This window comes from Squalius cephalus, assembly GCF_949319135.1.
Source record: "Squalius cephalus genome assembly, chromosome: 1".
NCBI lineage: Eukaryota > Metazoa > Chordata > Actinopteri > Cypriniformes > Leuciscidae > Squalius > Squalius cephalus.
Window position 1 is genome coordinate 43837451 of NC_137122.1, and position 20977 is coordinate 43858427.

General features: G+C 39.5%; 1 protein-coding gene across 2 annotated transcripts; it reads right to left on the minus strand.

Moving 5' to 3' along the window:
* Positions 1 to 1655: 1655 nt before the first annotated feature.
* znf652 (zinc finger protein 652) lies at positions 1656 to 20601 on the minus strand. 2 transcript variants are annotated; one of them, XM_079874748.1, is made up of 7 exons: positions 20183 to 20601; positions 11152 to 11432; positions 8754 to 9952; positions 5932 to 6079; positions 5653 to 5768; positions 3452 to 3596; positions 1656 to 2724 (listed from the first exon to the last, which is right to left on the minus strand). In XM_079874748.1, the coding sequence occupies exons 3-7, from the start codon at positions 9753 to 9755 to the stop codon at positions 2138 to 2140; spliced, it is 1998 nt and encodes a 665-aa protein (XP_079730874.1). In that variant the 5' UTR covers positions 9756 to 9952; positions 11152 to 11432; positions 20183 to 20601; the 3' UTR covers positions 1656 to 2137. The 2 variants fall into 2 exon arrangements, with proteins under 2 accessions (XP_079730874.1, XP_079730873.1); XM_079874747.1 differs by having other exon boundaries at positions 1656 to 2719; positions 3447 to 3596; positions 20183 to 20598.
* Positions 20602 to 20977: the final 376 nt, after the last annotated feature.

The following is a 20977-nucleotide window of genomic DNA, read 5'->3' on the forward strand; positions in this document are numbered from 1 at the left end:
GCTTGTTTTTTAAAACATGATTTTAAAATATCAATGTGACACTAAACCCAAAGCAACTAGCATATAACTTTATCTAATCACATATTCCACTAGGCTAAACAAGGCCAAAGGTATAAAGAGATTGAGGTCATATCATGAAACAGGCCCATTCTAGTCATTGGGTCAAATGACCCACTTCCCATATATACTGCTTTCTTTCTCTCTCAAAAACAAACTTTACAATGTAAAAATTTAGACAAATGGCTTGTGGCTAATTCATTTTTTACTAGTTTAAAGTTAGCAGAAAGTGTTAAATGCACAGTATAAAAAAGGCCCAACATTAATGCAGGTCAAACATGGTGTCTCAAAAACAGGAAAAAAATATAAAACAGAACTTGATGAAGGTCAGACGTTTCTGTACCAGACACAAGGCTAAGAATAAAACACTGCTGAAATTGAGAGGGTAGAGAGGTTGAAACAGACTAGCGAGACTAAAGAGATTTGATTAAAAACACCTCACAAGAATAGACATTATTATGGTCTGCTTATTTTTCTTATCTAGTAAGGTTTTATTAGAAAGTGCATTCCATCAACTGATGGAGAATGGAGAGAAAAGTAGACAAAACACAAAAAGGACATGACTGACAGCCATCTAAACCAATGACAGCACGTCTCGGGTAAAGAGGGGGCGGGGCATGAAGGCAAAACACAACTTCTTATAGGACAAACTAATTATTTGATGTATAACAAGGGGTCCCAACCAAATCCCCATGTGATTCTCCCCATTTTCCAACAGTCAGCCATCTTTTCACGTGTCAGACACGTGAGAAACAATTCTTTGTCAGTTACACAAACCTTTTACTTGTCAGTAAAGTGCAGAGGACAAATGGTGTAATGAGAGAGGACAAAAAAAAAATTCACAATCAATCAAGTCTGATTGACTCAAGACTTCCATCACTTTATCTGTGCTGCTCCTAACGTTATGATTTTAACACACACACACACACACACACACACACACACACTACTCATCAGCATGATAAAGAACAATGTACCAGAAAAAGAGCAACTAAAAAGCAGCTTTTGATACCAGCACCACAGGCACATGATCAGCCACAGAGACACACACACGCAGACACACACACACACACACACACACACACACACCTCTTCTACATTCGGCTGAATACATGATTAGAAACAAACCCTTTCCGCATCTTACAACCTATTACATAAACTCTCACAAAGCAGGCATCTCATTTCAACAAATCTAATTTCATTTTTAAAAAGTCTCACAGAGCATGTTTATCTACATTATACAAATAAAAATATTGGTTAAGTGAGTTAGATTGTATGGAACATACAGTAAAACTAATCAATGATCTTTTTTTCACCATTAGTTGCAGTCTACCTATGACACATCACAGCATCGGTCTTCCTTAACAGTCTCAACCTCCGACTGAACACGCCGGAGAGCTACAGGCATTACCCAGTAAGCATATTTTTATTGTATTAAAAAAAGAAAGAAAAAAAAGAAAACTCCAATATTTTAATAAAATCACTGACAATCACAATCAGGCAACAGAAAAGTTTCAGTCATATAGACTACACTGAGTTTACTGCTTAAGTGCTGTGTATACTATGTTTGCGTGACGACTTGTGTGCTAGAATATGAATATTTTCCGTTGTCGGGAAGACCTGCATTTCTAAAGACACTGCATTTGTGAAATGTAGACCTTTAACTTGTGGACGTTTGAACCCGTAGAACCTTTGCAAACAGCAGCTGAGTCGATAAAGAGGCAGAGAAAGAGAAAGAAACGTGTTGTGCCATTGAAACCCCAATGGCATCTTGATCATTGTGACAAGAGTTTGAAGTGATGTGAAGTGAATCCTAGTAATGCTTTATGAAGTTCTTGAGAACAGTTCACAGAGATTAGCTGTCTAACAATCCTGTTTGGTCACGAGTGCTAGTGGCAATTAGGTTTGTAGTTTCAGTTTTGTATCACACACACAAACACATACATACATGTTGCATTTCACCGAGTTCCAGCTTTCCGATTCCGGTGAGAATTATACTGATGCATGACGTCAGTCTGTCCGCCCTGCTCTCCAGCGAGCACCTGACTCACATTAGTGAGTTTGTGTTCATGAGAGTGTTTCAGTGGTGTTGCGGAGCGGCGCCCTGTCGCAGGTAAGCGTCCTCGTGGGCGCAGTGGTTTATTGGCTCGCTCTTGAATAGGGCGGGGGGAGGAGGCAGGACAGAAGGCTGCACTGAGATTGGCTGAGGGGCGTGGCTCGTCATGGGGGCGTGTCCTGTGTGATGGACAGGAGTGTGAGTGTGGGCAGGGTGATGTTGTGCGGGCACGGTCTGCATGTGCAAATGAGAGAAGCCATGAACGGTGACCGCTCGTTGCGGCAGAGGCCCTCCCGTGGCAGGACTGATCATTACGGGGCCCACGGGCGTGGACTGAGCGGGTTGGGTTGGGGTAGGTGTGTGGCTTGAAGAAGGGGTGTGGCCGGTAAGGTGAATGGAAAGCCCCATGCTGGCAGGCTGAAGGGTCACCGGACTGGTGACCCGGAAACACTTCTCTCGATGCGCCTTAAGCATGTTGGAAAAGCGGAAACGCTGGCCGCAGATTTCGCAAGGGTACGGCTTTTCCCCAGTGTGCGTGCGCCGGTGCCGCTTCATATTGGGCCGACTGGTGAAACTCTTCCCACAGATCTCACAGATGAATGGCTTCTCACCTGAAGAGAAACAGAAGAATGGGAGAGAGATCTTGTTTCATTCACTGGCAATAAAGCCACACGGGCAACAAGAGTAGTATGCGTTAAACGTGTGGTGTGTGACGTTATTATAGAGAACATCTGGGAGTGTTTAACCACAAGAGTTTAAATGTGTCTGCTACGAGGTTAAACTCTAAAATTACACATGTAGATCAACCAGTAAGACACTCGAAGAATAAAAATCTTCAAAAAACCTTACAGAACCTTTTTAATTTAGATTTTTTCAACAACACTAAATAAATGAATCTTTTTGAACGGAATTGTTCTAGTCTTGTTTTATGAACTTATACAAACTTATTTTAATAACAAATGGATTAAGTTGTATTTTACAATAAAATTAATAAGAGTAACTTCCACATTAGTTCTTCATTTGAATAAACTTTTTTAATTAAAATTGAACAAACATGAGTTTTTTTGGAGTGCAATATCGACATGCTCCACTTAGTGTAACATTTAGAAATAAAAGTAATTTTATTGTTGAAAACCTAACAATTTTTTCTAGTTTTCTAGTGTACTGCAAAATTAATTTGGTTTGTTATATAACGCAATGGCATTCATTTTTAAGTGTGCCCACATTTTGGGGATTAGAATAATCATTATCATAGTAAAATTACCCACAAAATATGTTCAAAAGAGACAATCTATCTTTATTCACTCTCCACAAGTTTGAAATGTTTGTGCACCTCACCTGTGTGTGTCTTCATGTGCTCATCGAAATACTGTTTCATGTTGAAGTCTTTGCCACACCACTGGCACATAAACTGCTTGTGTCCTATGTGAATGCTCATATGAGACCGCAGCTGGTATTTGTACTGGAACCTCTCGTCGCAGTTCTGCACACGCACAAACAGAAATAGACAGCATGTGGGTGGATGCTGGTTCAGCCTCACTTCAAATCAGGGCCAGACTGAAGCAATCCCAACTTTGTAATATGATCATAATAACCTGTCATTACTGTTCATAAGCCTGTCATTAACATACTATTTATAGGAAGCAGGCCAATCCCACTCATTCAGACTCTCTCATATGGCACCTTTAAGTGAAACCAATGAGCCCCACCCTGACCACCCTCACGAAATGTACACACCCCATAATGCGTCTTCATGGAAAAGATGCCCCAAAAAACAAAAAGAGAATCCATAAAATACAGATTCACGTTTCCACCGACAAGCAGTTTGTCTGTCCACAGTTTGAAATTTTCACTTAAATATTTGCAAAAGTTAAATTTACATTTGAAATCAAAAAACAATTTCAGTTAGGTGGAAAAGATCAACAAACACCAGATTTTTAAATCGACAGTCCATAAGAGGACGCAATAAATATAAATCAAACAGCAGCAACGTGTTGCATAGTTTATTTTAAAGCTACACTACCGGTATGTAACTTTTTGGGGGGATAAAATAACAAAATGTTATTAATGCGAGAGTGCAAAACATCCATCTTCTAAACTGTGTCTTTACCAAGATACAGTTTGATAAATCCATAATAATGACTTATAGCTGTCAGGACGTCGGGTCATATTTATACACAGATAAAAGTAGCTCAGGCTGCAGGTAGCGTCAAGCTTTAAGTTTGTTGTCATAAATAAATGAGAAAAAAATTAAACGGCAAACTTCACAGGAATAACCGGCTGTAAAGACAAAGAAACCATTATTTATTTGTTCATCCGCTCTGATAAGATGTCCAGTGCCTCGAACCACATTCATCCGTGCAGAGATGAGCAGTAGCGCAACAAAAACAAGACGCATGCAGTTTTATTTTTAGCCGCTAGTAAAGAAACATTTTAAACTAAAGTGCATACAATTATAAAATCACAGTTTTTGCATTCTGAGAAAAATATCCTTTAAATTTAGTCAATATATATTTTGCTCTGACTGTAGCATTAAATTTTAATCCGTTTTTTCCTCCCAAACAAACTACCATTGAAATAAATGTGAATGTTAACGGCTAGTTTTCTAAATAAGACAGAAGGAAACCTAAGCCAAAAGTATCATTTAATAGAAAAAAATAGATTTTTCCTAAAATGCTAAAGTCCAAATGTATTTTCTGTTGTGTATTCACACACAAACACACAGAGCTCTTGTCACAGACTGCCAAAGAGCACCTTCAGAAAAGCTCCAGTCTGGTTACATAAATGCGCCAAAAGACGTCAGTAAACAAATGCAACAAACAAAATGCTATAACGGAAATAAGCTAATCTTTATTCACGCTCTTTTTCAAATATACACAAATCCAGTGTTGTTTGTGCATGTCAACAATCTGCTGTGGATGTAGCGTTTTATAGCGTTCCCAAAAACAAATTGAAGCTGTAAATATGGACAAGCGGGAAACTCAAACATTTATGAATTATAATTATTTTAATACTGTTTGTTTAATACATTATTACACTTCAGGAATGTATTTTAGAGCTTCAAATGACACATTAGAAAAGTGTTTTTTTGTTTTCAAATGGCACATTAATAAAGGTGTCACTGGTGTTTAAAACTGCAAGAAACAGTCAAACACAAATAAATGGGGGTTGAAGATGGGAAAACCATGGTGTCAACAGAGAGGGATGTAAATATCAAAACAGCTTAGTTGTGCTCCTATTTAAGAGAAAAGAGGATTTTCTGGAGCAGAAGAAGGGTTTACTGTATGTAGAGAAGTGGTTTACAACTGGTTCAGTACCAAGACCTTAGATTGGACACTATACCAACCTTGTAACCAGAATTATATCTTCTACCTTGCATAATCTAGGAATTTATAATTTTGTAATTTATGGTTTAAGGATGAGCACGTCATTAACACATCCTTAATACATGATTATATGGCTAGTTGCATTTATATTTCCCGTTGCTTTTCCTTTTCAATCACAATATCAGTTATGGAGTGTGTCGTATGTGTTCATACCTCACAGCGGAAGGGCTTCTCTCCTGAATGCTGCAGTGAATGCACTTTCAGAGACATACTGCGTTTAAAAGATTTTCCACAGGTTTCACAGGTAAATGGCATGTCCTTTGTGTGAGCTAGAGACAGACAGAAGACCTATTGAATTAGGCACAAGTATGTTTCTCTAGTGTATTTTGTGGCTCTATAGACATTTGAAAAGTTATCCTGATGGTGTTCGAGATTTAAGTATTCGCTAGGGCAGTGCTGAAGTGTGTCTGTGCGCATGTTTACTATACGTACCGACCATGTGCTTACGGACATGGGCCATAGTGTAGAATTTCTTCTCACAAATCTCACAGGAAAATTTCTTCTCTGCAAATCCATGGACAATCTTAATATGCTCGTGGAGGGACCACAGCTTCTTAAAGGACTTATTACATGACACACACTGGGACACAAAAAGATACATTGTTATACAGTACAAGAATAACATATTTAGTAGTGTATCTTCTCTCAGACCCATTTTTTGAGTCTCAATGACATTCTAAACAAGAATGGAGTCTCCCTCTGCTGGTCAGGACTGATATTAACACATTTCTAACCTCTAATGCACTTCGTATTTAAAATCTACTGGTTTACAGATCTGAGATTTATACATCAGTTATCAATTTATTTGGTAATTTATCTGTATTGGACTTTTAACTGTGCATATTCATTTCCTCTATTTTTACATTTAGATTACCTTTGCTGCCATCAAAACACCAATATGTTTGCCATTAAAAACAGTAGGGTACAAAGGGGCTAAAGGCACACCTTAACAAAACTGATTTTCACTACTCTCATAGTGTAAAAAAATCATAAATGTGGTCTGTTTGGTTTAAAAATCTATAAAAATAAATGTAAGAGGTGGCAAGGTGGGCATTTTACCTCACCAGCATGGGGCAAAAGACACAAAGTATTTATACAAATACTAATATAAAAATATTAAATCATATCTGAGTTAATGCTTGTTCAAAACAATCACTTCAGCAAAGTCTGTACTATTTCTTTATTTTGATAAATAAAATAATTTATATTCGTTCAATAAATATACTGTCGTTAAAATGTTCATTTTAAAAATACAGTAACAAAATTATTTTAAAAAAGTAAAGATTCTGAAAGCATTGAAGGAGATCATATAACAAATGTATATAGCTTTACAGTAGCAATAAATATGATATTTTAATGTCACATGTGAAGGCCAAGTATGGTAACCCATATTCAGAATTTGTCCTCTGCATTTAATCCATCATCCAAGTTAGTGCACACACATTAGTAGCAGTGAGTAGTGAACACACACACACACACACACACACACACACACACACACACACACACACACACACACACACACACACACACACACACACACACACACACACACACACACACACACACACACACACACACACACACACACACACACACACACACACACACACACACACACACACACACACACACACACACACACACACACACACACACGGCGCAGTGGGCAGCCATTTTTGCTGTGGTGCCCGGGGACTGATTGGGGGTTCGGTGCCTTGTTTAAGGGCACCTCAGTCATTTCCTGCCAGTATTGAGAATCAACCCCTCAACTTTCAGGTTACCAGTCTCACTCTATCCACAAGGCCACGAGACTCTAACCATTAGGCCACGACTGCCCCTCTCTGCCCCTGAAAACAGTTAAAGACCCCCTGTGGACCCCCCAAGCACTTTAATGTTGTTTATATGTCTATGTGATGTTTTTTATGAGCTTTAAGACAAACCTTGCGCAAATTCATAAGTCAACTCCATTGCTGAGTATTTTCTCCTTAAAACTGCAAAATCTCAAAAATGCTGTTTGCAATCACTGGTGTTTCTGACGTCACAAACTATCTTGTAACCAATCACAATGGTTCACATTGACAATCAGTCAAAGTGCGGGCTTTAGCATATCATCATTACTATGCTCTGAAGCAGTGGAGTTTTAAAGAGAAGCCTGAGAGTCTAGATGTCCAAACCGAACCAGTGTTTTCAAAGCCAGAAAAGTGTTAGAAGCCAGGTTATCCTGGTATATTTTTCTGTTTATATGAAAAATCCGGTACATTTAGTAATATAGCGGGTGAATATGTATCTGATGTGTATTACGATGTTATGATGAACTATATTTCTTTCTCCACTGACGTTCTGAGTTGTTCAAAGCGTTTCTGGATGCTGACTGCCAGAAGACAACTGTCTGAGGTGGCGAACGGGAAAATGGTTTGTGTAGGGTTAGCAACACATTATCAGCCGTTTTATAACGTAGTCAAGCAAAAGGCTAATCATATTAATTACCGTTATGTGTCCGACGTTGTAAAGAGTGATACATAAAACCATTACCATTCTGATACATCGTCTTGTAGACGAGCCTGTATAATTCACTCTTCCACTTCTTCTGAATCAGTTTCTGGTTTAAACATATATGGCTAAATTAAACCAGTATTTCCACTTGCCGTTGTGCAGCATTTACTACAGTAAAGTTGACCGAGTGAATCTCTGAGCTGGTGTGAGTGAGTGGAAATAATGTCATTTTGGTGATCAAAGATGAGTTTTAAGGGATAACATTTTTGAATACAGGGTGGCTTTACCATGACTGTTTTCTATTTCAGTATATTTTAAAATGTAATTTATTCCTGTGATCAAAGCTGAATTTTCAGCATCATTACATCATTAGTCTTCAGTGTCTCGTGATTTTTCAGTAATCATTCTAATATGATGATCAAGAAACATTATACAAATGTTTAAACTATCACTTTTGATCAATTTAATGCATCCTTGCTGAATAAAAGTATTAATTTATTAGTTACTGACCCCAAAACATTTTTTCTTTTTTTTCTACAAAATTCAGTGAGATTGAACAAAAAGTCCCTGTCCCTCACGGCCTTATTTCTGCTTCAGTCTAATTAACTGTGGCCTCTTCCAGAACTAAAGATTATTAACAATATTATTATTATTACTATTAAGAATACTCGTGAACAGTGTACAGTGCCATATCTTTTGATTGAGGTCATTTACTAAAAATGAGGCATTTCCATAAAGAGTCGGGATGATCCTCTTACCTGGATGTTCTTCTCGCAGTCCGTCTGCTGGTGAAGAGCCAGTTCACTCTCCAGCACGAACTTCTTTCCGCACTTGTCGCAGATCTGCATGCGTCTGTGTGTCACATTCATGTGCTTCTCCAGGTACCAGCGGGTGTTGAACACACGTGGACATTTTTCACACACTAGCGTCTCTTTCTCCTCACCCTCTCCCTTGGCTCCGGAGGCAGAGGCGGTGGAGCCTTTGGCCTCCTTGGCAGGTCTACGTTTTTGGCGCGGAGAGTTTGCATTCTTCCTCCGCCCCCTGGTTGTCACACCTGCGTTCGTTGTGGTTACGTTTCCTGTCGACGCGGGGGCAACACGACGACTCTTACGACGCGGCGAAGAAGCCGCTCTACCCCTGTGCGCCCGTTGCGCTCTTGTTCGCCGATTGTTGTTCTCCTCCTCTTCATCTTGATCGTCCTCATCGCTGTAGTCTTCAATGCTGTCATCTTCTTCTTCTTCTTCCTCCTCCTCCTCCTCCTCCTCCTCATCATCTTCTTCTTCTTCTTCCTCACTGTTGCTCTTGTCGTCTCCTGCAGTGTTCGTATTCTCCACGTCGTCTCCTTTGGATACGTGCAGAGTCTGATTATTGAGGTTGACCTCTACGATGATCTGCCCTCGTTTGAATTCGTCCTCTGCCCCGGCTCCCTCTTCAGCTTCAGAATCTTCTGACGTCCCTCCATTTCCACTCTTCGTCACAACTGCTCCGGACCCTTCCCGGTAAAACGGTTGAGTCGGGGCAGGATGGGGATTCAGGTCTGAGGACATATGCGACTCTGGCCTCGCAGCCATCGTGTTGTCAATGACCACAGAGTACGGTTTTGCCGTGGCTTCTCGCTTGTACAGTTTCGCCGATAGCTCGGCATCGGGAGCAGAGGCGTTGTGGAAGTATGTTTGGGAGGGTTGAGTCATTTGCCCCTCCTCTTGCGACATCGTCTCTGGGCCGGACACCTCCTCCTTCAGTGTCTGGCAGGCCTTCATCGGCAACCGATTGCTTGCTTGAATCAGAGTGTTTGCCTCTTTACGTTTGAAATTAGCCACTGTTTGCTGTCAAGGGTGGTACAGGAGATAATGTACCCCTCCTCTCGAGTGAATGAGAGGAGGGCAAGAGTATGTAAAGGAGGAGAGAAGATCAGAGATGCCTTAGCCTAGGCCAAACTGAGCCTCCATTACGTTCACTAGGGCATTAAAGAAAAAGAAAGATAAATGAAAAAGTGAGACAGGAAGACTAAGAAAGTGAATAAGACTGAACAGTTCAACGCATGTTATAGGAGCGCACGATTAATTGCGATAAAACCAAATATGACAATATGGATATTGCAATGACTTAATTAAATGAATGAAGTGCAGCATTGTGTTCTTTTACATGTAAGCAGCTTCTGATCCGCTGGTTTCAGGGCCTCAGAGCGGCTTGGTTCGCATCTCTGCATTTGCTCTGAGTTTGGGTCACTTATATCGTGTATTTGGGAACGCAACATGCGTCAACCATCTCCCCAAACTTGTAATGAGAAATGTTAAAGCTTAATGTTTAAACACTTAAAAATGGGAAAATAAATGATAATTTCAGTATAGTAATTTTACAGTTGTACTGTAATTATTTTTCTTAACATTTTTTTTCTTTTACAGTGAAATATTACAATCGCAAAATTTCTTATTTTGTTTAAGTCATTTTATGGCCAAATTGCGCAGCCCTACAAAAAAACAGGAGCATTTTTTTTAATGGCAATTTTTAAACAGACTTTTTACCCCGCAAATCGTGCAGTCCTAAAATGTTTCACCTCAAAATAGGGCTTGGCGATATGGCCAAGAAAATCATATCTCGTATTTTCTATTTAGATAAAAAAAAATAAAAATCACATCCTGCCCATGATGTCCTACAAACAATGTTCATATTGAAGGCTATGAAAACAAACAGTGAATGCAACCATGTAGGCTGCATATTTTAGCAATATGTATATTTTAGTCGGAATTATTGTGCTCCTATTAAATTGTGCTCCATCTGTTTTTCGCATTTTTGTTTCTAACATTTAGAAATGGAGAATATACCTGTGAAATGCAAGTTATGCACTGAGGAAAGCACTGCATTTCAAACACATTAAACAGCGCAAGTATCTGTCAGCACATGTATCTGTCAGAGCAAGCCACTGTAAACTATACGTGTTATATCTTACCCACCTATATTGAAGCCCTTAATATAAAACATGTCTCATATTTAAGACAAATTGGATGATGCACTTTACCCCGCAGCAGCTCACTCTGCACTCTCCGCTGTTTTTTTTAGATGCACTCGTACTATATATCGATATAAACTGCATTTCCTCATTGCATATAGTTTATTAAAAATATATCGTACAAACTCGAACCTCAAAGTACTCACATGAAGTCTGCCTCACTGTGCAACTACATGCACATATTTCATCCTGATCCAAATTAAAGTTGTCTTGGCTTTAGATCCAAACTTCACTCTCTCAACAGCATCTCGGTTTCACTTGGAAAGACAATAGCGGCACCTCATCTGCAATCTCTGCTGATTCAGATACAAAAGCCGCCTCCTTTCAGTCAGTGATGTGAAGGTGTCTCTGCGCCGCTGAACTCAAAGCTTAGATCTCGCAGTCATTACCAGCTGCTCCGAATCAGCACCCTGCAGCCAGACACTACCTGAAAGAGAGGAAGAAATTACGTAAAAGGTTGCGAAAGGAATGAAAGACAATTGAAAGCAATTATCTCAGGAGTCAACTGAGATGTCACATTTAATTCAGTACATCAAAGCGGGTAAATGAACCACAACTACCATTGAAACAAGAGCAGTGTGTCATCAAACAGATTTTCAAGAACGGTACGATACGGCTTTATACGTGGCAGCATGTCACAGCACCTCTGCAATTACAGTCATTGCAGTGACTGTTACCTGGTAAAAACCCAAATCAGGTGCCATACATCCTTTATATATATGTGTGAGTGAGTGAGAGAGAAAGCAAGAGAATAAGAGAGGGAAAAAGAAAGAGAAACGAAACTGCAGCCTGGTTAAGGTGTAGACATCTAGAATCTCACTACTAATCAGATACACACAGCTGACCGCAACCGTTTCGCTTCTCAGCGTAAGTGTGTGTGAGCAACTCAAAATTAAACCACAAGAAGCTGAGTACAGAAAACACAGTCACACAATGGGTAAAAAAAATATATTTTCATATTCTAAATAATCTGGGACAATCTCACTTCATCACTGCCACCAAACATGTCACAACAAGCCACTTGCAGAAGAAATATCAGCAGAGCTTACCCATACCGAAGTCGCCAGCACGAGTGTTGCTATGTATTTGGATTGGTTGCTAGGTTTATTTAACAAGTAGGCCTGTAGTGATTATTTTATCTGATCATGAATGTTTAACTACGATTATAGTACACTTTAAATTACAGTCACATATTGCAATCCAACAAATGGGCATTTTTATGCCTCTCTTTCTGGTGCATTACATTTGAACACATGAAAGTGACTATTTTAGGAAATAAATATTTTATTAATGCATAATCTTCTAATATTATTGAAATAATAATAATTAATTCATTAACCCAAGAGAAATATTTCAAACTTTTTTTTATATTTTAACATTTAATACACACACACACACACATATAATTATACATGCATACATGTGCAAAAAATGGGTAAGAAACCGTGATACCTTTTTTCAGGATTCTTTGATGAATAAAAGTTCAAAAGAACAGCATTTATTTGAAACCAAAATCTTTACTCTCACTTTTGATACATTTATTGCCTACTTGCTAAATAAAAATATTTATTATTTTAAGAAATAATATTTAAAATAAAATAAAATAAAACTCTTACTGACCCCAAACTTTTGAACAGTAGTGTACAATATTGCTCAAAGTTTTGGGGTCTATTTAAATTTTAAGCAGCTAAGCTGTTTTTTTAACATTGATCGTAATAATAAATGTTTCTTGAGCATCAAATCATCATATTAGAATGATTTCTGAAGGATCATGTGACACTGAAGACTGGAGTAATGATGCTGAAAATTCAGCTTTTGAAAATTGGGGTGCAACGGATCACAAAACTTACGGTTCAGATCATATTACTTTTTTTTTTTTGTCAGGAATCAGATAATTTTTTGGATCAGCAAAAAAAAGAAGTGGCACGAGAGACTTCTATCAAATAAAAACATTGTTACTGACCCAAAACTTTTGAACGGTATATACATATATATACACTCACCTAAAGGATTATTAGGAACACCTGTTCAATTTCTCATTAATGCAATTATCTAATCAACCAATCACATGGCAGTTGCTTCAATGCATTTAGGGGTGTGGTCCTGGTCAAGACAATCTCCTGAACTCCAAACTGAATGTCAGAATGAGAAAGAAAGGTGATTTAAGCAATTTTGAGCGTGGCATGGTTGTTGGTGCCAGACGGGCCGGTCTGAGTATTTCACAATCTGCTCAGTTACTGGGATTTTCATGCACAACCATTTCTAGGGTTTACAAAGAATGGTGTGAAAAGGGAAAAACATCCAGTATGCGGCAGTCCTGTGGGCGAAAATGCCTTGTTGATGCTAGAGGTCAGAGGAGAATGGGCCGACTGATTCAAGCTGATAGAAGAGCAACTTTGACTGAAATAACCACTCGTTACAACCGAGGTATGCAGCAAAGCATTTGTGAAGCCACAACACGCACAACCTTGAGGCGGATGGGCTACAACAGCAGAAGACCCCACCGGGTACCACTCATCTCCACTACAAATAGGAAAAAGAGGCTACAATTTGCACGAGCTCACCAAAATTGGAAAGTTGAAGACTGGAAAAATGTTGCCTGGTCTGATGAGTCTCGATTTCTGTTGAGACATTCAGATGGTAGAGTCAGAATTTGGCGTAAACAGAATGAGAACATGGATCCATCATGCCTTGTTACCACTGTGCAGGCTGGTGGTGGTGGTGTAATGGTGTGGGGGATGTTTTCTTGGCACACTTTAGGCCCCTTAGTGCCAATTGGGCATCGTTTAAATGCCACGGCCTACCTGAGCATTGTTTCTGACCATGTCCATCCCTTTATGACCACCATGTACCCATCCTCTGATGGCTACTTCCAGCAGGATAATGCACCATGTCACAAAGCTCGAATCATTTCAAATTGGTTTCTTGAACATGACAATGAGTTCACTGTACTAAAATGGCCCCCACAGTCACCAGATCTCAACCCAATAGAGCATCTTTGGGATGTGGTGGAACGGGAGCTTCATGCCCTGGATGTGCATCCCACAAATCTCCATCAACTGCAAGATGCTATCCTATCAATATGGGCCAACATTTCTAAAGAATGCTTTCAGCACCTTGTTGAATCAATGCCACGTAGAATTAAGGCAGTTCTGAAGGCGAAAGGGGGTCAAACACAGTATTAGGTGTTCCTAATAATCCTTTAGGTGAGTGTATATCTGTATGACATCCATTTGACAGAGAGAGATTCAACCGAAACAGGAGACAGTTATACATTGAAGAACCAAAATGAGACCACAAGTTTCAGTGTGAGTGATTTGTTACGGGTGTGGGGAGGGTGTGTGCGCTCAAGGAATGATCATCCCCAATAATGGCTCTTTTATATGACAATATGCAACAATATAGACCAAGGGATCAAAAATCAGAGTGACCCTATTAACTAATCAAGTTCAACACAAGACCCCACCTCACATGCTGAGTCAAAACAGTCAAAAACAACACCACCTAAACAACAAGTAAACAGCAGCCACAAACAGGAAAAATATCTGTTTATGCACTGCTGCTCTTAACGGCTTCAACCTTGACTTCCTGGCTCTCTGTGAACATCTCTGCTCCGTTTGAGTGTGTGTGCGCCAGTCGCCTGTGTGAGCTGAACAATCGTTTCTGTGAAATATTCACGAGTCTTTAGAACAATAATGCATTGTAAAGCATTGGCTGTGGACAACATGTATTACATGATAAAATCTAAAGCCTTGTGACTACCAAGACAATCCCTGTCTAGTCAGAGTGCTGCATGCCACATCTGAGAAGAGACCAACAGTGTGACTCACATTAACCCACCGCCATGCTAGGAAAGCATACCTTCAATTTTTCAAAGGATTTCTTTCTTTAAATGTTCATCAGACACATGGCAGCACTGGTGCCTTTGACTGTCTGAGAGCTGCACAGATGCAAACGGCACATTTTGTATTGAGAAAGTTACAGATGTATACATGGATCGCAAGCCTTGTTGTCTCATTAAGGTGCGTGCGAACATGTAGATAAAAGAAAGTCAGTTCACTCTATCCTGTGGCAGCAGGAAAGGATGTCTGACACTGCGTATGCATATATATGTGTGTGTGTTCCTATAGTGAGCTATACTGTGAATGTATGCACTGTCTGATTTGAAAGGTCATGACTATCATGTGTCTGAGGGGGAGGAAGCGGCATCTGAAAGATAAAAAGCGAAAAAAGAAACAGTTAGGCCAGTTAAAACAGAAATGTAAAGTCAGAAGAGAAAGGGTATAACGTTGAAACGTATACGGTAGACCTTTGAGTCTCCTTTAAGGCTACTTTACAACACATTAAAGGGACACTATGACTTCCAAACCTGTGTTGTGTTCGACACAAGAAAAAGTCACACAGGAGAAAAGAAACGACATGGGTGAGTAAAATATGAGATTTTTCATACTTTAAGGCCAATATCTCCATATTCATGTTTTAACTGTTTAGCATCGTCACAAACCCTAATTCAAATCAATAAATGGTGAGTCGTTTTGACAAATGATTGATGTCACATAAATAAAATTTTCTAAATGCATGTGGATCTTATTGTGAATGATTCATCCATGCACGTTAAAACTTTTTTTGACCTTGTCATTTTTAATCAAAATATCTATAAACTCAAACTTCCAGTGAAACGAGACTTCTTTCTGTTGACTTCTCCATTCATTTAGTCAGTTTAAACCCCGCCCCTTTCTTACAATCAACTGCAGGCTTGAATTCAAATCTGCCTCCATCCAATCAACAGCCAATGGATTTTACCAAGACCCCGCCTACATTTTGTTTCATTTTGAAAAATCCGTTTAACTCAGATGTACGTCACAATACGGAAGAAAAGATCTGTCGCTACTTTCGTTACATTTAGACTTTGAAAAAAAAAAAAAAATCAGTTCATTAATTAGGTGTATGCTAGTTTTTGCATGCAGCCAGTAAAGACATCACAATTGAACTATGTTTTCTGTTTATACTCATTTTATTGTATTATTTCAGCCTTCTATACTGAATTCATTCAACAGACTAACAACTCCAGTAACAATTTCTTCAGCTTTATATTCAATAGCAGTGCATGAAACTCAGATTCATGCTTGTGTTGTTTACAGAAACACAACTGATCAAAAATATTTAAAACAAACCATTTAAAACCTTGCATGTTAACTATTAAGGGTGCTTTAATTCGCCTGAATCATGAAGCTCTCCTGCAGCGTCAGTTTACATTACTGATTTGGCCACACATACACGCGTATAAACCTACCCACACAAACAAAACCATATACACAAACAAACGCCTACACATATACAATTATACACACACAAACACATACCCACACAGATACAGCCATATACACACACCTCCACCTTTCTTCCTGTGCGCTTTGCAACTTTCTGAGAATTGGAAAGCGCAGCATATGTGACCACAGGATGGGTGCATAAGGGGTCACACACCTCAGAGCGTGTGCGTCGGAGTCATAGGAAAGTAGACGGCACATATAACGCATGTATTACTGTACATATATTTCAAAGACTGGCCCGGCACACTATCCACTATGTGTAAATACTGTTCTGTGCTTTAAATCAAGGCAAAATCGTCACTTTAAATAACAAATGATGCTCAACATTCATGTTAAATAGTCTTTTAATGTAAATTCTTTGCTAAAGATCTCCAAAAAGATAGTTAAAACAGCTTTGTCACTCATAAATTGAGTGGACCCATCAGAAGCACTCCAGAAATGCAGATTCTCACGGTGATGTAAAAGACTCTACCAACACATCTGAGGAGGAAAGGAAGGAGAAAGCACCACCTATTTACATGTGCACAAGAATTCAAGGTGCATGTGTTCGGCAACATAAAGGCCTGGATTTTGCATGCTGTGGTGCAATGAAGCAGGGAGAAATCTGGTGTGAAAGCGTTAAGACACACTCAATGATTTAATTTCTCACACTTCATGACTGACTTTCGTCACTTTTCTCATTTCACGACTGAAGTTTCGCAACGCCTCGGGCCGCTCCTCTCATCTTGAGCAAGTAGGTGGATGATAATGGTGACTAATCCTGGGTTTCCTTGCACGTGAAAAACAAGCTGCTTTGATGTGGGTGACAATCACAGAATCAAAATCTCTACGGCCAATGAAACTCACCTTTTACTCACCTATTAGCATAAATATCCCACTCAATTGTTACTGATTCAAGGACTGAGGATCAAGAATATGACCCCATAAGCCCCACTAGATCACCTTGTCCAATCAACCATGAACCAATTAAACTCATTTAATTACCAAAACCACTTTAATCTCTTTTAATTTATATTGCAGCCAGAAAAACCTTCCATGGTAAGATTTTAAGGTGGATTTAGTGCACAAGAAATAACTGGTTTATGCAGGTTACGCAAACTTTACATTCAAGTGTGTGAAAGCGAAACTTACTACAGCTAAAAACTAAAAATGCATTTTGCTAATTTTTTTCACTTCATCTTTTCCTGTCTCCAACATCTCTGGCCTGCTGGCCTTGTGCTGAACTTGAATAGCAACATACCACTGAAAATTTGATTAATTATTTAAATCAAGAGAGGTCAACCATGACAGAACTGAGAATCCACAATCTGGCTTTCACTCAGAAAGGGCTGCCGGGTTCTTTGAGTGCTGTTATGCAACTGTATTAACCACAACCAAGCTGAGTCACTATTCCATATGCACTTAAACTAACCAACCAACTCAAGGCCTTTAATACAGGTCATTCTAATGCAGATGATCTGAATGGAACATACCCCTATCTATATTCTAAATGCAAGAGTCAAGTCACTTCCCCATATATTTTCTTTTTTGAAAGTCTGTTAAACTCAAATATACGGAAGAAGAGATGTCACTACTTCCTTTTCCCTGCGACTTTAAAGGCGAAATGCATCACTGCAACACTAGAGTCAAATGGAATTTTAAAAGTAATATATACTGTCATTACGCACACAGCAGAGTCTGCAAAGCTGCGCGTTCATGTGCGTTTGCTGTGATTTCTGCGCTGGAGATATGGAAACATCTTGACAGGCAGCGAATGCAATGATTGGACGAGCATTTTTTTGGTCCTGAGACTTCCAAAGAAGATATATATACATGTTTTAATATTTAGGTCACTTCTATTATTGATTGCAATCAGGATGCAAAGAGAGTTTCAACCAGTATAACAAAAAGTGGTAATAAAACAAATAGCCTGCCCTACCTTTAGCCTGCCGATTATTTTGTTTTTGTACAAACAGCAGAACTTCTCACAATTTTGAGCAGGGTTTCAAAACCCAGAGTAAAAAGCAGTGCAAATCCCGCTTCTTAAATTAAAAGTGTGAAACGCTCCTTTACCCGGGGTTAAAAGCGGTGTTTAGAACGACGATAACCCAGGGTTAAGCGCAGTGTGAAAAGCCCTTTTTAGAATAAATTTTAGTACGGAAGTTATTGATGAATCATGTATGTTCATGAAAACATTCACACACAAAATTGCACGTCCACCTGCTTAGTGAATAAGACAGGTTTAATACTTTACACTTCTTTAGTTACCTCTGCATACAAGCTGGAATAAAAGAAAGTATTTTAACGTCAAAAATGACACTTCACCTTTAACAAGTTCAGATATTTTTCACAGCAGGAGAGCATCATTGCAGATGCGCCAAAGACACAGACTCTTTGAAGCCTAATAAACTGTCAGTCTACAAAATGTTATATCAACTGTGAGTCTGTCAAGTCTTTTTGGTCATAAAACAATTTTTAAAGAGCTTTATTTCTAAAATATTTAAAGTTAAGAGAGGATCATGCTGTTTAAATTAAAAATAATAATCATTTTAATAGCAGGAGGGCCTTGAATAAAATTTATTTTATACTCGAATATGATATGATACATAGGATACATGAATTGGCATCTACCACCACCACATTGCAGCCTGAATGTGTGTCAATGAAATGTTATGAAGACAGCATCGTTTAGAAGAAAAAGATAAGGTGAACAAAACTAATAATGCTAAAAGGCCTTGATTTGTGGGTCTCAAAGGACATTGTGAATTACACAAGCTCTGGAGAAAATCTCTTCTCCAATGAAGTTGGTGAGACTTCCATTACCAGCTTGGAAACTGGATAAGGGAAGCGGGGAAATAATCTCACAAAAAAATGGGCTTTCTGGCTTGTCACACACACAAATGCATCACGGCTGTTACTGACTACGTTTAACAAAAAAAGAGACATCAAATTTCAAAAAAGGCGTAAAACAAATAGCAAAATTCCTTAGCCCCTTTTCCTAAAATCAGCGCTAGCAGCTCGAGCTAACGCCGCCGCTTGAGAAGGGCCTAGCGCGCGCATCCACAACACACCTTCAAACTCCACCACGTCCACCACAAAAATGAGGGGAATATACTGCTATACAGCGCAGTTGGGTCAGCCTATACTGTCAGAACAGTTAGCAAAGGAGCAAAGGGTGTGAGGCAACTCACTGGCAAAGAGTAACTTTTTTGGGAAATGAACGCAAAGAAAGGGTTAAACAGAAGGAAACATTGGTTGGTCGGGACGGCAGGCGTGCAGGCCGTTTGGCTAGCAGAGCTAACAGCCCGAGTGCACGCGCACATACAGCTGCATGCAGTGGACTCCAGCCACTGCAGGACCTGTTTTTGCAAAATTGTTAAATGTAATCGCAAAAAAGCCCCATCGAGATGATTTTAATCGACCCGCTATATTAGACGCATGCAGTGGCAATTAGGCTGTTTAAGCCCGTGGCTCATAGCAAGCTAACATCCTCGTCGTGTACGACTTTCACTTTTTTACACCCCCAAACCGCCCAGATTTATACTCCTTCAGAGATTTTTCTCATTCATATTGACATGCCCTCACGGTTTGCGAGCAGTTAGTTGCAGAAGACTCTCAGTGCATTTGTATGCAAAACGCCATTCGCCAAGAAAACAATTACATTTCTGACGATTCCTTTTCTTTCTGAACAAAACCCTGCAAAGCGAGCGCTAAAAATAAGTCGTGCCGTGCATTGCTTGTCACGGTGACAGCATCATACCTTGACAGATGTTCGAGGGATGGTTATATGCATGCGACAAACAACTGTCATAGCTGTAAATAAATATAAAAGCAGAAATTAACTTGTAGCGAAGAGTAGGTTACTCACCCGAGACACGAGCGCCCTCTCCCTCATACTGTGCACCTCAAGTTGTGTAGGGATCGGATAAAACACAAATCTACAACAACAACAAAACGCGATTTGCTTCAGATAAACTATTCCTCGGCGGACACCGTGAGTTTTTACGAACAGCGAGCAGTCGCATGCACGCGCAGACGAACTATCGTAAATCGCTCTGGTTTGCTTCTAGACGGTCCGAGCTCACCGCTTCTCTGGTTTACAAGCCATCGCTACGTGGCTGGCCTAGGTCTCACGCATCAACCATTCTCCGAGTTCATCCGAGGCGCCCGAGCCGCCGCTGTCTGCACTGGAGAAAGCGCGCGTGGCGTTGGTTTTTTTTCTTCCAGCAAAACCAGACAGCGTTCAGTGCGCGCGCCCGCCTTCCTCCCTGCGGTGAAGCACTTCGACAAAAGTGACTTCTTCGCTTGATGGAACGTTTGCTAAACTAAATGAGAAAATGCAGCTGCCAGTTTAACACTGTGAGAAAGCACTAACACTTTTGAGAACTTTATTAAGAGGGTCTTGGTCTTTATCACCAAATTGTCATTGTGAACTGAGAACTGTCACTGTCAGTAATAGAGATGAAAAAAGTTTTTGGAGCTATACGTAAGGCACTTTACACTAACACTAACCCTCGGTTTCTCAGACTAGGTTTAAGACTAGTCCCAGTCTAAAATGCATTTTTGAGCTGTTTTAACTGAAAGCAACTTACATTGAAATTCCTTAAAATATGTCAGTGCCATTGTTTTGTCTTAAGATGCTCACCAGTAACGTTTTTTCCTA

Bases quoted from the DNA above. Each gene is read 5' to 3' on its own strand.
- znf652 (XM_079874748.1), bottom strand. From the start codon at position 9,755: ATGAAGGCCTGCCAGACACTGAAGGAGGAGGTGTCCGGCCCAGAGACG. The intron at 5,769-5,931 runs GTACGTATAGTA...GTCTGTCTCTAG, and splicing joins TGTCCGTAAGCACATGGTCG to CTCACACAAAGGACATGCCA. The intron at 2,725-3,451 runs GTGAGGTGCACA...GTTTCTCTTCAG, and splicing joins GCACATGAAGACACACACAG to GTGAGAAGCCATTCATCTGT.